The sequence below is a fragment of the Pipistrellus hanaki genome (genome assembly GCF_964339955.1).
Source record: "Pipistrellus hanaki genome assembly, chromosome: 11".
In the NCBI taxonomy this organism is placed as follows: Eukaryota; Metazoa; Chordata; class Mammalia; order Chiroptera; family Vespertilionidae; genus Pipistrellus; species Pipistrellus hanaki.
The window spans coordinates 44,399,753-44,413,978 of NC_140513.1; the positions used below are offsets into that span (position 1 = coordinate 44,399,753).

General features: G+C 43.1%; 1 protein-coding gene across 6 annotated transcripts in view; it reads left to right on the forward strand.

The window, feature by feature from the left end:
- The window catches only part of PDCD1LG2 (programmed cell death 1 ligand 2), a 69,466-nt gene that overhangs the window by 8,266 nt on the left and 46,974 nt on the right, over nt 1–14,226 (forward strand). For 2 of the 6 annotated variants that reach the window (XM_084899602.1, XM_084899600.1), the window contains exon 1: nt 10,279–10,736. The exons of 1 other annotated variant lie outside the window; for it this stretch is intronic. Coding sequence is in view for 2 of the 5 variants with exons in the window: in XM_084899604.1 (XP_084755730.1) it covers nt 10,789–10,810 (22 nt within the window). In the remaining 3 variants the exon portion in view is untranslated. Of the gene's footprint in view, nt 1–10,263; nt 10,811–14,226 lie in introns of those variants that run through there. 3 more of the 6 variants (XM_084899604.1, XM_084899599.1, XM_084899601.1) reach the window with 3 other exon arrangements.

A 14,226-nucleotide genomic window follows, 5' to 3' on the forward strand; every position in this document is an offset into this window, starting at 1 on the left:
AGGAGGTGAATCTCAGGCACTTAAGCTTTTGTGTGTTTTAGAATTGGCTGAAAGATCAGAGGCCCACTTGAGTAAAAAGCATAATTGCACATTGGTATCTAGCCAAATCTGAGGCAGGGACCACAACCCAGACTGCAGAAGGGACTGGAACGAAGAACAGGATGCTAGTCAGAGCTGCCTCTTTCTTGTCTGCTTCTTTCTTCAGTTACTCTCTTAAGAACTGCTTGGTTACATGGCTAAACATATTCTCTACCTTCTCAGATGCACATCAGCTCCCACAGTTACATTCTGCACTTTCTTCCACATGGGGTAACTGACTCATATCTCTTAGGCCCACTTCAAATGCCCAGGGAAAAGAATCTGATAAGCATGGGCATAGGAAGTAAAGTGACAGCACAGATATGGCCATTAGAAACCAATTTTATGTTCTAGATAAGTTTCTAGAGAAGAGGTGGATCCCTGTGCCCTAACAAGACACAAAGGTATCGTTTACCTTGGATGGGATGCAGGGACAGGTGCCTGAGCTTCTGCTCTAAACCAGAAGACCTGATGCAATGGCAGAAACCCTCCTGAGAATCTGAACTGTAATACCAGCCCAGGGCTGTTAGCCAGGCCTCAGCCCTCAGCAGAGGCATCTGCCTTCTCCCCATGACCTCTTTTAGTCAGAGCACCTGTCCCCTTTCTGAGAGAAGTTTCCCTGCCTTCTCCTTTTGTCCAAAAGGGCACCCAGGGGAGCCAGATTTTGTTGTTGTTGTTGTTCTGTGTGACCCACCTCCCACAACTACTCAGTGGGCTAAAGAACGGTGGATTTAGATGTGGGCTCATGACACATGGTATGGCTGGCTTCGGGAGACTGTCAGGCAATCAGATGCTCAAAACAGAAGCAGTTAGGCCAGCGCTGAAGGGTTATGGAGTTCCTGGACTCGTGATAGGAAATGTGATGTCGAGGCAGCAGAAACTCTGAGAAAACAAAATCAACAAGAAAGAGAAAAGAGGTTCTGACTAGAGAGAAAGGATGAGGAAGTCAGCAGTGCAGGGAGGACAGACGAGATGCGCAGAGAGAAGTAGAGACAAACAGAAGGGGAGACAACGCCATGAGCAGGTGCTGGTGTGGTCTTGCTTCTGACCGTCGGGGGCCCCACCCATCCTTACAGATTTGATTGAGCAAACTGAGTTCATTAAAATGTTTTACTTTTCCAATAACTGTTTTCAAGAATATTCTGTTAACGCTCCCACCCTGCCAGGTAGAGAATGACCTTCATCATTATCTCAGTTCAGCTTCATAATGTGCAGGTCACATGTTATGGCAATCCCATCCCATGTTTCCTAATAGCTTTATGAGACATAATTCACATACTATACAATCCACCCATTTAAAGTGTACCCTTCAGTAGTTTTCAGTAAATGCATGGAATGGTGCAACAATCACTTTAAAAACATTTTCATCATACCAAAATGAAACCTCATTCACTTTGTCAGTCACCCCTCTATCCCATCGCCCCCTTCTTCCATTCCCAGGCAGCCACTAATTATTTTCTGTCTCTGTGGATCTGTCTGATATGAACATGTCATATAAATGGAATTATATAATATGTGGTCTTTGTGACTGGCTTCTTTCACTGAACATGATGTTTTCAAGGTTCGCCACATTGTAGCATGCATTAGTAGGTCATTCCTTTTTAAGGCTGAATTTTTATATTCTACTCTATGGATGTACCCAAATTTATTAGTCCATTCATCACTTGCTGGACAGTTGAACTCTCTGCTTTTTGGCTATTGTGAATAATGCTGCTGTAACAATTCATGTACAGGTTTTTGTGTGCACAAATATTTCTCTCTCTCCTGGATCTATACCTCAGAGTATAATGCGGGGTCATACAGTGACTTTGTGTTTAACGTTTTGAAGAACTGCCAAAGTTCCATCCCACTTGAAATTCCAATCATATATTCTTTTCAGATTCCCTGCTCTCTTCCCAGAACAGGCTAAATTTCTGGCTCTGCCCTTGAGTGGGGAGGGACATGCCTCCAGGCTCCATCTGGGTCAGTCTGAAATCAAGTGGCTTGTTAAGGTCCCAGGACTGTGTCCCTGATTTCTCTTCCTTCTGCTTCATCTGAAGTCACAGAAACTGCTGGGGTCTTCTGTGGTCACTGAGAGCTCAGCAATCTGGAGTGAAGACTGCCCCCATTTTCTTCATCTTTGAAAACAGTTCTATAGCTCTTCATGTCCTCCAGGTATGGGGTACTCCAGTGAACCTCCCATTCAGAAACTTCAGGCAAGAAGCAGATGCTGATCTCTATGTAGGAACACCCTACAACCTCAAGGATGTGTGTCCAGTGTCCTCTTCTCCCCAAGAATGAGAGGGGAAGAGGACAGGATACCTCCCCTCTAGGCCCCAGAATTGCTAATCCCTCCCTTTTATTTTTCACTGTGCATGAAATTCATGCACTGGAGGGGTGGTCCCTCAGCCCGGCCTGCCCCTTCTCACAGACCGGAAGCCCTCAGGGGATGTCCTACTGACAGCTTAGGCCCGCTCCCCATGGGGAGCCACAGTCTAGCCTCCCTCTGCCTGAGGTGACTAGCTGATCAGGGAAAGGCACCACCCCCATCACCCTGGGCCTCTGGCCTCCCTCTGCAGGAGGCATCCTGATGATCAGGGGAAGGCGACACTCCCATCACGCCTCTGCTGCTGCCACTGGCAGTGGTGAGGCTGCCTGAACCTCAGCTTTCACAGCCGCTGTGGCTTGCCTGAGCCTTGCCTGGCCCTCATTGCCTGAGCCTTGGGCCCTTCAATGGCAGCGGCCATCAGTGGCTTGCCTAAGCCCCGGGCCAGCCATTGGCTCGCATTCCCAATGCTGCAAGTCCCCACCCACCTACCTGCTGCACACTTTGCCTGCTGATTAGTCATTATGTGAGGGTGTCCCAACCAATTTGCGTATTACCCTATTACTAGTATAGATTGTTAAAGGCCAGTGAACCAGTTCAACCTCTCTAATCCCCACCTCTTCTCTACTCTCATTTCCTGATCCAATCCTATACCTGGGAGACTCACCTGAGGAATTAGGCCTTCCTGAAATTTGTGACTTCAGTAACCTTTTTCTCAACACAGAGCTATCTCTGCAGCTATTGTTTTCCTGTTCAGGAAATGCTGAAGCAGGAAAAATACCCAATCAGTAGCTTACATCAACCCATTATCCCGAAAGTAAGCCTCCCTTTTATCTGAATTTCTTTCAAGAAATGAGCCAAACCTGAACCTTTTTTCTTCTAAAAGCAAGCAACCATCTCAGTTGCTCTGGTCAGAATATCTGCCCACACGCCGAGACTGGTTTGGCTCAGTGGATAGAGCGTTGGCCTGAGGACTGAGGTGTCCCGGGTTCGATTCCGGTCAAGGGCATGTACCTTGGTTGCGGGCACATCCCCGGTGGGGGGTGTGCAAGAGGCAGCTGATCGATGATTCTCTCTCATCGATGTTTCTAACTCTCTATCCCTCTCCCTTCCTCTCTGTAAAAAAATCAATAAAATATATTAAAAAAAAAAAAAAAAAAGAATATCTACCCACACCTTCCTTCCCTCACTGTGAAGCAGGCCTTCCTTATAGACAAAGGTCAGGTGGAATTCCAAGCTAAGCATTTGACTTTTGGTGTGATAAATAACTGATCTCTATTCCCTGGGCTGACCATGAGTCAAGGAAGACCAAGTCAAGAAAGGCCCCCATGTGGACTCCTCCCTGCCCTCTTCCCTCTGGCTGCCTGTTATTTCCCCCACCTCTGAACCCCTTATCCCCATTTCAAGAGAGGGGCCTGCCATCATTCCCTTCCATCACATTCCAGAATCACATTCTGGAATCCAGATAAACTATCACCTTGGTCCCTGACTTTCGAAAGGTTGCTAAGCCTGGTTCTAAATAAGCTGCTGGCTCCTTGTAGTTCTCACCCCTTCCTGAGCTGTGCCTTCTTACCCATGTTTCAGAACCCTGTGTGCATTTCATTTCACTCTTAGGCTGTGTTCTTTCCCTTTCCCCCCACTTCCCTATAAGGCCTAATAGAGTGAAGAAAGAGTGGACTTATGTTTTTGGACCTGAAATAGTTAATACTGATTTAGTACCTAGTATGTGGCAAGTGCTGTTCTAAGTATTTCATATGAACATTTACATCACATCGAATTGCATTGCGTTACACACATTGCATTGTATTGCACAACATTTGGAGGAAAATATTCTGAGAAGCTCTGCCTTAACTTCACAAGGTGATCCTGGTTAAGCTGTGTAACCTCTCTTCACCTTGACTTTTCTTTCTATAAAGTGGAAGAGGCCTTGCAGACTGGTTGTTTACATGGGTGAGATTATTATTATTCTTATTATAGTGTAATATCTCTGACCTAAATTCCAATTTTCCATGATCAAGTATCATCTAACACACTGTTAAAAGCAAATTTTATATCTAGCATATTCCTATCCCAAACCTGAATTTCTGTTGAAAAAACTTAATATAGATCTCACTTTGGAGATAGATCATTATAAGGACAATAGCATTTTTGAAAATAAATTTTAAATAAGTTCTGAAAAAATGAAATAAAACTTCAACTGAGTAAATTTTAAAAATTTTACTGGATTTATTCAATTATTCATGATTCTGGAAGTATCTAATTTAGAAAATAGAAAAACGGTCCAAGAAGCTGTAAGAAACTAAAGATTTTCATAAGCGGGAGGAAGCAGGAACAAAGAAGTTATACTAGATGGAAAAGCAAATTGGTTATAGAAAAGTCACTTTCCTTAGGGGATGGCAGGTCTGTCAGGCAGATTAATCAAGCAATTCTCTATTTTTTTTTATTGGAAATAAAGAGGAAAACAGTCTTTATTCACTGATATCATTATTATCTGTATACTAGAAAATCCTATAAGATGTATAAAAACTACTCAAACTAATAAGTTTAACAAGTTTACAGGATACAAGATCAATATAAAAATCAATTATATTTCTATACATTAGCAATAAACTATTAAAAAAAAACTTAAAAACAATACTGTTTACAATAGCATAGCTTTGTTTGTAATAGCCAGAAACAGAAAACAACCTAAAAGACCAACAGTGTGTAAATAGATAAATTATACTATATCCATATAATGGACTATTACTCAGCAAAAAAAAAAAGAATTCGCTCCAGTGAGACAAGGGGTGGGTCACCTTATATGGAGAAGGGTCCCACCCTGGTTCCCAATTGACATGTATTTTTTTCTGCAATTGAATAATTTTTATGCAAATAAGGAATCCAAATTTGCACAGTCCTGTTTGGCCCAAATTGTGTGTTCTAATTGATCATTATGGAGCAGTTCTGATTGGTTGGTATAGGTGCAAATGAGGATATACTTGTCCAGTTTTGATAGTATAGGGCAGGTCTCAGTCCACTGATGGAAAGATGAAACCAGGAACTCCTTGGTAAGGGCTGAGTTGGGTGGAACAGCCCAGTGGCAGGCTGACAGTGACTTTTCCCGAAATTCAGAGAACATGAGAGGCCTCAGTTAGCAATAGCCATAGACCCTGATTATGAATTTGGGCCCAGTTAACCACGCTCTTTGGCAAATATATTTCTTCTCAGGGTTCATGTCAATAAAACTGCTTAAAGGCGTGGGGAAGGTGAGGGTGTGGAGAAACACAGAGACCACATGTGATACTATAAATTTCCAGGGTTTGCCATCAGGCAAGGCGGGGCTGATGTTCTTGTGCAAGTCACTTGGGATTCTCAGCTGTGGAAATAATACCGCCCTCCCAAGGTTTTAAGAAATAGTGGAAACTTTGGTAGAGCATATGGCACTTGGCTAGGCATTCAATTTGGTGTTGGGCAAGGTGGAAGGGAAATATGCAACCTGCAATCAACTTCACGGCTAGTGCATCTTGGATCTGTGACTTTAAGCAAGTTCCTTAACTTCTCTGTCACTGTCTCAGTTTCAGGGAGATTCAATGACATAATCTGTGCAACTGTTGTAGTGCCAGGTGCAGGAGGAAAGGAGCCATCAGTGGCATTTCTCAGAAAGGACAGAGGGTGGTAGGCTGACCCCGCTAGCAGGGGTGTCCAGGGCTGCGGAGGCAGGGAGGCTCAAAAGGCGGAATAAGAGCAGCAGCAAAACCAATATCCAGACACTCCAGCAAACACCATCAGTACAATTCTTGATGGACTGGTTTAAGATTCCATGTGGGAAGAGGCAAACTATAATTAAGTCTTGGTTTGGCGATTGAGGTCATAGTGTAACTCTCCATTTTGAGCCTGTTGTCTTGTTTTGAGGAGCACAAACACAATTTAGCTATGCCTCTCAGGGATCTCCCATTATAAAAAAAATAATAATATAAAGGGAACAAAGCTAAATTAAATAAATTAGAATCAAAAACACAGCCTTTGCAAAGTTCTTGAAATGTTTTCTTGTTGCTGTTTAGCAATTTAATTTTCCATTACTAATTTTTAAAAATTATTTCCATGTCTTTACAAAAGTGCATTTGTGTTCATGGCAAGTTATTTAGAAAATGAAATATAAACAAAAAGAAGAAACTAAAAAATCACCTATAAGTTCTCTACGTAGAGGCCCCTATTAAAATGTTGACATCTCCCCTTCAGTATCTTTTCAAGGCATATAGATTTATGAGGCAGGAAAACATGCTGAGATATTAGTTTGAGTTGTCTGTGGGCCCTGTGGTGAAAACACGGAGGGCCTTGTTGTGAAAACACCCTTGCTCTGAGGTAAGTCTGTTTTCCAAAACCTACGGAATGAAGAAAGAGCCTGGGAACCTACAGCACCAGGTGTCTGACCGGTTGGGTCAGACCAAACCTGGGTTCAGCAACCTGGGTTGTGGCTAGGAAAGAATTCAGAGTCAGTCTCAAACTGTAAGAGAACATTTATTTGGTAAACTACAGAGGTAGAAGAAGTAATTCCTAGAAGAAATGGGCGTAGGAAACAAGTTATGGAGGTAAAGGAAGGGCCCTTGGAGCTTGGGAGTGAGGGTAGGGAGGAGAAAGGGAGGGAAAGGCATGGCATGCTCCCAGGGTCCTCCATCCTAAGGGTTTTAAGGGTGGAGATTTTAGGGGAGGTCGCAGGGGACAATCTCAGTAGAAAATCCAGCAGTTTTCCAGCTCTTTCCCTTTATTGTTGTAGTCTCCACTAATTGATTGGCCAGCACCCGGGCAGGGGGTCACTATTCAATGCTGCTGGTCCTGAGGTCAGCCTTGGCTGGTATTGTTGCTTTTTCTGGTCCTAGAGCTGGAACACAATGGAAGCATGGATGTGTCTAGCGGGGGGAAGATCAGGGGGTCTAAATCTCATAACCAGCAATATGCTAGGGGAGGAAAAGTCACCATGGGGGCGATGTCCCACCCTGTAATTGACTAAAAGCCCGGTGCACGAATTCATGCACCAGTGGGGTCCCTTGGCCTGGCCTGCTGGATCAGACCAAAACCAGCTCTCCAACATCCCCCAAGGGGTCCCAGATTGCGAGAGGGTGCAGGCCAGGCCAAGGGACTCCACTATGCGATCCCAGGTCGCAGGGGACGATCTCAGTAGAAAATCCAGCAGTTTTCCAGCTGTGTCCTTTTATTGTTGTAGTCTCCACTAATTGATTGGCCAGCACCAGGGCAGGGGGTCATTTTTCAATGCTGCTGGTCCTGAGGTCAGCCGTGGCTGGTATTGTTGCTTTTTCTGGGCCTAGAGCTGAAACACAATGGAAGCATGGATGTCTCTAGGAGGGGAAGATCAGGGGGTCCAAACCTCATAACCAGCAATATGCTAGGGGAGGAAAAGTCACCATGGGGGCCAGGAAGGGACACAGGAGGTTGGCCAGCCAGGGAGGGACCGCAGGAGGGCTTCAGGATGTGTCTGGCCCGTCTTGCTCAGTCCTGATCAGCCGGACCCCAGCAGCAAGCTAAGCTACCAGTTGGAGTGTCTGCCCCCTGGTGGTCAGTGCATGTCATAGTGACTGGTTAACTTATAGCAAGCAGTTGAACAGCCTTAGCATATCATTAGCATATTATGCTTTGATTGGTTGGACAGCCAACCAGGCAACTGGACACTTAGCATATTAGGCTTTTTTTATATAGGATTATTCATTGCTGGGTACCTGGGACTTTTCACCCTGGTGACCTTCTGTACCTGGCCCATTGTTCTTGCTTTGCTCATGTCTGTCTAACTGCCTGCAGCAAGAGGAAAGGGAGTGGGGTGGAGTGGGAGGAAACTCGGATAAGACAGAAAAGAGAAACAGTGATAAGTATATCTCCCTCCTAAAGAGGGATGGCACTCTAACAGGTGGTATGTGGATCTCATGTAGACACTAAACTCTCAGAGCCATGCAGAGGATGTACGCCCATTCCTCGGGCCTCTGTGGTCCCACTACGCTGTGGGGCTTTTCAGTGGTGAGACTGAAAACCAGTTGGCAAGAAAAGGCCAACTTGGATATAGACTAGATGACCAATCTCATTCCTACTGAGACAGGCTAGTAGTAAGCCAGAACAAATGGAATAGGGAAACTAAGGCAGATAGTTAAATGCCCAAGCAGTTTACAGACATCAAGTAAATGGCAACACCCTATCTTCCCTAACCAAGGACACTTAAAAGTAAATAGTTTACACTTCCAGAGGGTAAATAGCTTAAATCATCCTATTCAGTGAGATCGGTAACAAAAATTCAATTAGTGCCATTTGTGCCAACCACACCCAAGGATGTGTGAAGTCAGGGGAATAAATCTCATTTTGGCACATCAGCATAAAACTGCTGGATATTCTCTTGTGACTCCCCTCAGACCTCCCCTAAACTCCCAGCCTTTAAAACCATCAAGATGAAAGACCCAGGGTGTGCACTCCCTCTGAGAACATGCCCACATCTTTCCTTATCCTTCCATTTCCCCTGGGCACATTGTCTTTGCCTTTCCACGGGCCCTTCTGCCTCTTTAACTTGTTTCCTGTGCCTATGCAGTCCAGCTGGCTCAGTTCTTCTACCTCTGTGACTTTTTCTTGTAATTTGAGTTTTTTGCTCAGAATTCTTTTTTTTTTCTTTTTTCTTTTTTTTCCCCCTGAACTCAAGAACCAAGGTGTAACTTCACTGGCAATAACTGGTGCCATTTGGCCAGCAACATCTCAAGTAGCACTCTGGTTCCCTTGGGCTCATAGGAGTGGGGTCAGCAGAGATGAAACTCTGACGCTCAGACAGGGTGTGTTTTCTTAGCCACATTTCTCTAATGTGTTCTTGTCTTCTCTCCACGCCTTGCCTCTAAGTCACCACTAATTGTTTTTCTTTCTATTGAATATTTTTAGAGATTTTTTTAAAAATAAGTTTTTTATTGATTTCATATTTAAATCAATATATATATATATATATATATATATATATATATATATATATATATTTACTGAGTTCAGAGAGGGAGGGAGAGGAAGAGAGATATAGAAGCATCAATGATGAGAGAGAATCATTGATCAACTGCCTCCTACATGCCCCTTACTGAGGATCAAGCCTGCAACCCAGCCATGTGCCCTGATAGGGAACTGAACTGTGACCTCCTGGTTCATAGGTTGACACTCAACCACTGATCCACACTAGCAGGGCTATTGTTTTTTCTTCTGAAAAGGCAGTGTTCTCCTTTCCTCCTTGTTCTTTTGACTCCATCCCTCAAACAAGAAAAAATTGTGGTAGCTGCAGTTGGGAGTGGCTGCCTAAATACCAAGACTGGGACTGTCTGTACAATTGAGGAAAGGCATATATAAAATGGGTCTAACAATATCTAGGCCACAAGTTCCTCCAAGAATAAAATGAAGTCCTGTAGTGGGTTGAATAGTGTTCCCTCCAAATCCATGTTCATCTGGAGCCTCAAAATGTAACCTTATTTAGAAGTAGGGTATCTACAAATGTAATCAGTGAAGATGAGGTCATACCAGATTAGAGTGGGCACTCATCTAGTGGTTAGTGTTCCTATAAGAAGAGGAGAGGACACTCAGAGACACACACAGGGAAGAAGGTCATGTGAAGATGAGAGAAGAGATTGGAGTGAAGCAGCCACAAACCAAGGAATGCCAAGGCTTACAGAAAGCTGTTGGGAGCCAGGAAAAGGCAAGGAGTCTTTCCTTGCTGTAGCCTTCAGAGGGAGTGGCCCTGTGACACTTTGGTTGCAGATTTATAGCTTCCAGACCTGTGAGAGAACAATGAGGGAGTTGTGAGAGCAGTGTCTGTTGTTTTAAGCCACCCACTTTATGGTCTTTTGTTATGCAGCCACAGAAAACTATTAAAAAATACCTGTGTAAAATTTCTGGCACACAGATAGAACATGCTAGCAATTCTTTCCTCGGCCTTCTTTTCTGGTAACTTTATAACTAGTTTTCCGAAATACCAGTCAGTTATTTGCTTAACACGAAGTGATCCTGAAAGCAAAACCAAAACTCAGTAGGCTGGGCTTCAATGGTTCCTAAGAATTAGTTGTGATTTGAATCACAACTGAATGGCAATGACGTCTTTTCTCCTGTGGAATTATTATCTGATGGCTTTTCATTGTCCATCTTCCTGATGCCCCTGGGCCAGCTAGAAGGAGTCCTGGCTTCAGTCTACTGGCTGTTGCAGTGGTCTAGGCGGCAACTTAGAGTTTTTGTTTTGTTTTCTTTTGGCTGTTTGTTTAGCTGTGGCTTCTATGAAGGAATCTGATGCAAAGAGCAACTTTTATTGTTTTCTTTTTGTTTTGTTTCTTTGCCTGAGGAGCAAGTGCCAAGTGGTGATGTGAGTATCCAGGGGGTTGAGGTTTTTCTGGCTCTTTGCGTTGGTGTGGAACATGATGAGGCTGTCACAGTGGGGTGAGTGTGGGCACCCTTTCCCTCCACAGCATCGGAGGCAGGGGAAATTCTGCCTCAGACATTGTGCTCAGGGACACAAGCAAGCTAATTTCTGCCTGCTCCCCAAATAGTGGGATTTCTCTTGCTTTTCCCTATACTTATTATTGTTGTTGGGCAGTTTTATGAGGTGAGATATTTTTATGCACAAAATAAACGTGCATTGAAAAATATTGAACTATTCTTGAGATTATCTCAGCTTAGAATTTTTGAAGGGTTAATAGAACTTAAAATTTTGTTTTCCTTTGTCTGATATGTTTTGAGTTATCCCTTTGGCAGGGAGAGAACATTCCTGGCTAGCCTGTGTTTAGAAGCTATGCTCTAAAAGGAAGCTGTTTAAAAACAAAAGTAAAATAGTAATTACATTAATTTATACTACAGACAACCATTATTTAACAAAATGTGATCTGGGATCTACTAAAAGGCTTATTTTTCTATGTGAAATGGTGAAAGATTAGTAAAATGGAAGAAAACTGAAAATATTTATTGCTCTCCACCTGGTACACATAGTAGTTGAAATGACAGCGGATTCATGTAAGAGAGCATTAAAGTGAGGAGGTCAAGTTTCAGTGAAATTGCCTATAAATCAGGTCTCCTGACCCTGAAATTCTCAGGTCTGATGGGAGGGAATAATGGACAATATATCTGACAAACTTCACGGTAAGAATATTAAGGCTGAACAGTAATCACACAGTTGCATGAGAAGTCAAATGCTCCCTCCCAAGATCCTAAGATCCTAAGATTCTATGAATGGATGAACCATTTCATTTTTGCCACTCAAAGCTGGTTTATTCACATTCATTACCTAACCTCTCACTGTCAGTCCTTGCCTACTGCTTCAAAGTGTCTTCTTCCTGCTGTCTGTGAGCCTTTCCATTAAATTAGTTTTAGATTATCTGAATCCCAAGTGCCTAGCACAATATATGATCATGGGGTGCTTGTTGAGTTGTTTAATGCATTGATTTGATGAAATGGCAGGTGAACCACCAGATGTAGGTTATTTGTGTAATATACTGGAGACAGTTTGAAGTTGATTTGAGGAGATGATGCTAACATCTTCAGAGATGGGTCATGTTTCAGAGTTGACTTGTTTTACAATGCATTGGAAGAGAACCATAGTTTGTTGTGTGTCTTTTTTTAATAATATATTTTATTAATTTTTTTTTTTTTACAGAGAGAAAGGGAGAGGGATAGAGAGTTAGAAACATTGATGAGAGAGAAACATCGATCAGCTGCCTCCTGCACACCTCCCACCAGGCATGTGCCTGCAACCAAGGTACTGTTATGCCCAGATTTCATGATCCTCAAGGACCACGAGGGAGCCGAGTCCGATGCAATAGCAGAAAGCCTGTATTCCATGCTAGCATGGGCTCTGTCCCACTTACACCAACAGCGATGGAAGAGGAAGAGCTTCAACAGATCAAGTGGTTTTATAGGGGTGGTGATGTGCTGCTTTGGCTGACCCTGATTGGTTGGGTGAGGGCTAGGGTCCAGTTACAAAATGGAGGATCAGGAGTTCCCCCCTGCCCACTCATTCCGAGGAGTTAGCCCCGCCCTGCCCTTTCAGTACATGCTATTGACCGGAATCGAACCTGGGACCTTTCAGTCTGCAGGCTGAAGCTCTATCCACTGAGCCAAACCAGTTATAGCTATTGTGTGTCTTTTTTATTCCATGTGGCAATGTCCAAATACACTGAATGCCTTAATTGTTTAATACCTGGGTTACCATGTAATGAGGCAACTTCAGCCTGGCCTCCTATTGTCACACCCCACTATAGCAGGGTTTATTTATTTATCTATTTTAGAAAGAAAGGAAGGAAGAGAGAGAGAAAAACATTGATCGGTTGCTTCCTGACCAAGGATGGAACCCCAACCTGGGTATGTGCCCTAATTGGGAATCAAACCTGCGACCTTTTGGTGTTTAAGATGCCACTCAACCAAGTGAGCCACACCGCCAAGGCAGCAGGATTCATTTAGATTATACTATATGTTCCCCTGATCTTAAAAAACTCACTATATTGCAGGATAAATAAATAACTCTGAAAGATTATCCAGCCCCAACCACCTCAATGCTTTCCTGCTGTCTCTACCACACCGAAGGGTTTATTCCCAGTTCTTATTCTCCAGATTTCTCTATTATCTTCTTGGAATTTTCCTCCCTTGGGCTTGAAACAATGGAATGGGAGAAGCTTCTCTTACTCTTAGAACTATTCCTTCTCTGCCTTCTCTGGTGTCCTACTCCTGCTCTCCAAACTTGGGAGCATTCCTAGTTCAGACCTCTTTTTTCTAGTCTCACCTTCTATATTCTCCCCCACAGAGAGTTAGTTCATTCCCTAATGTCAATTAACATCAACATATTTGAAATAACTTCTTTATGTTTATCTCTAGCCCTCAATTATGTCGAAAGCTCTACACTTACATTTTTCTTGAATGCCTTGCATTACTTCATGACTCAAACTCAACTTATCAGCATTCCTCTAAAAATTAGCTTTCCTTTTTTATTTTAATTTCATTTTTAAAGTATATTTTTATTGATTTCAGAGAGGAAGGGGGGAGAGAGAGATAGAAACATCAATGATGAAAATCATTGATTGGCTGCCTCTTACACGCCCCTTACTGAGGATTGAGCCCATAGTCTGGGCAGGTGTCCTTGACTGGAATTGAACCTGTTACCTTTCAGTTCATAGGCCAACATTCTATCCATGGAGCCAAATTGGCTAGGGTTTTTTCTCTTAAAAAAATAAAATAAAATAAAATAAAATAAAATAAAATAAAATAAATATATATATATATATATATATATATATATATATATATATATATATATATATCACACACACACACACACACACACACACACACACTAGAAGCCCAATGCACAAAGATTTGTGCTAGAATGGATCTTTCCCTGGCTGCTGGCACCACTTTCCACTCTAGCTCAGTCCTGCCTTCCCACGCTGCCATGGCGACGACACAAGTATCCCACCTGCCCCTGGTCACTTGGGGTGCCTCTGTATGCAAATCAACCACCATCTTTGGTGGGTTAATTTGCATGTCACTCCTGATTGGCTCGTGGGTATAGCATAGTGATGGTTAATTTGCATGTCTCTCTTTTATTAAGTAAGATGTATATTTTTATTGATTTCAGAGAGGGAGAGAGAAACAGAAACATCAATGATGAGAGAGAATCATTGATAGGCTGCTTCCTGCACATCCCAAACTGAGGATTGAGCCCACAACTGGAGCATGTGCCCTGACCGGGAATGAAACTGTGACCTTCTGGTTCATAGGTCAATGCTCAACTTTGAGCCACATTGGCAGGGCAGAATCCCTTTCTTGATCTTATACCTCCTTTTTTTTTTTTTTCTGATACCATTGAT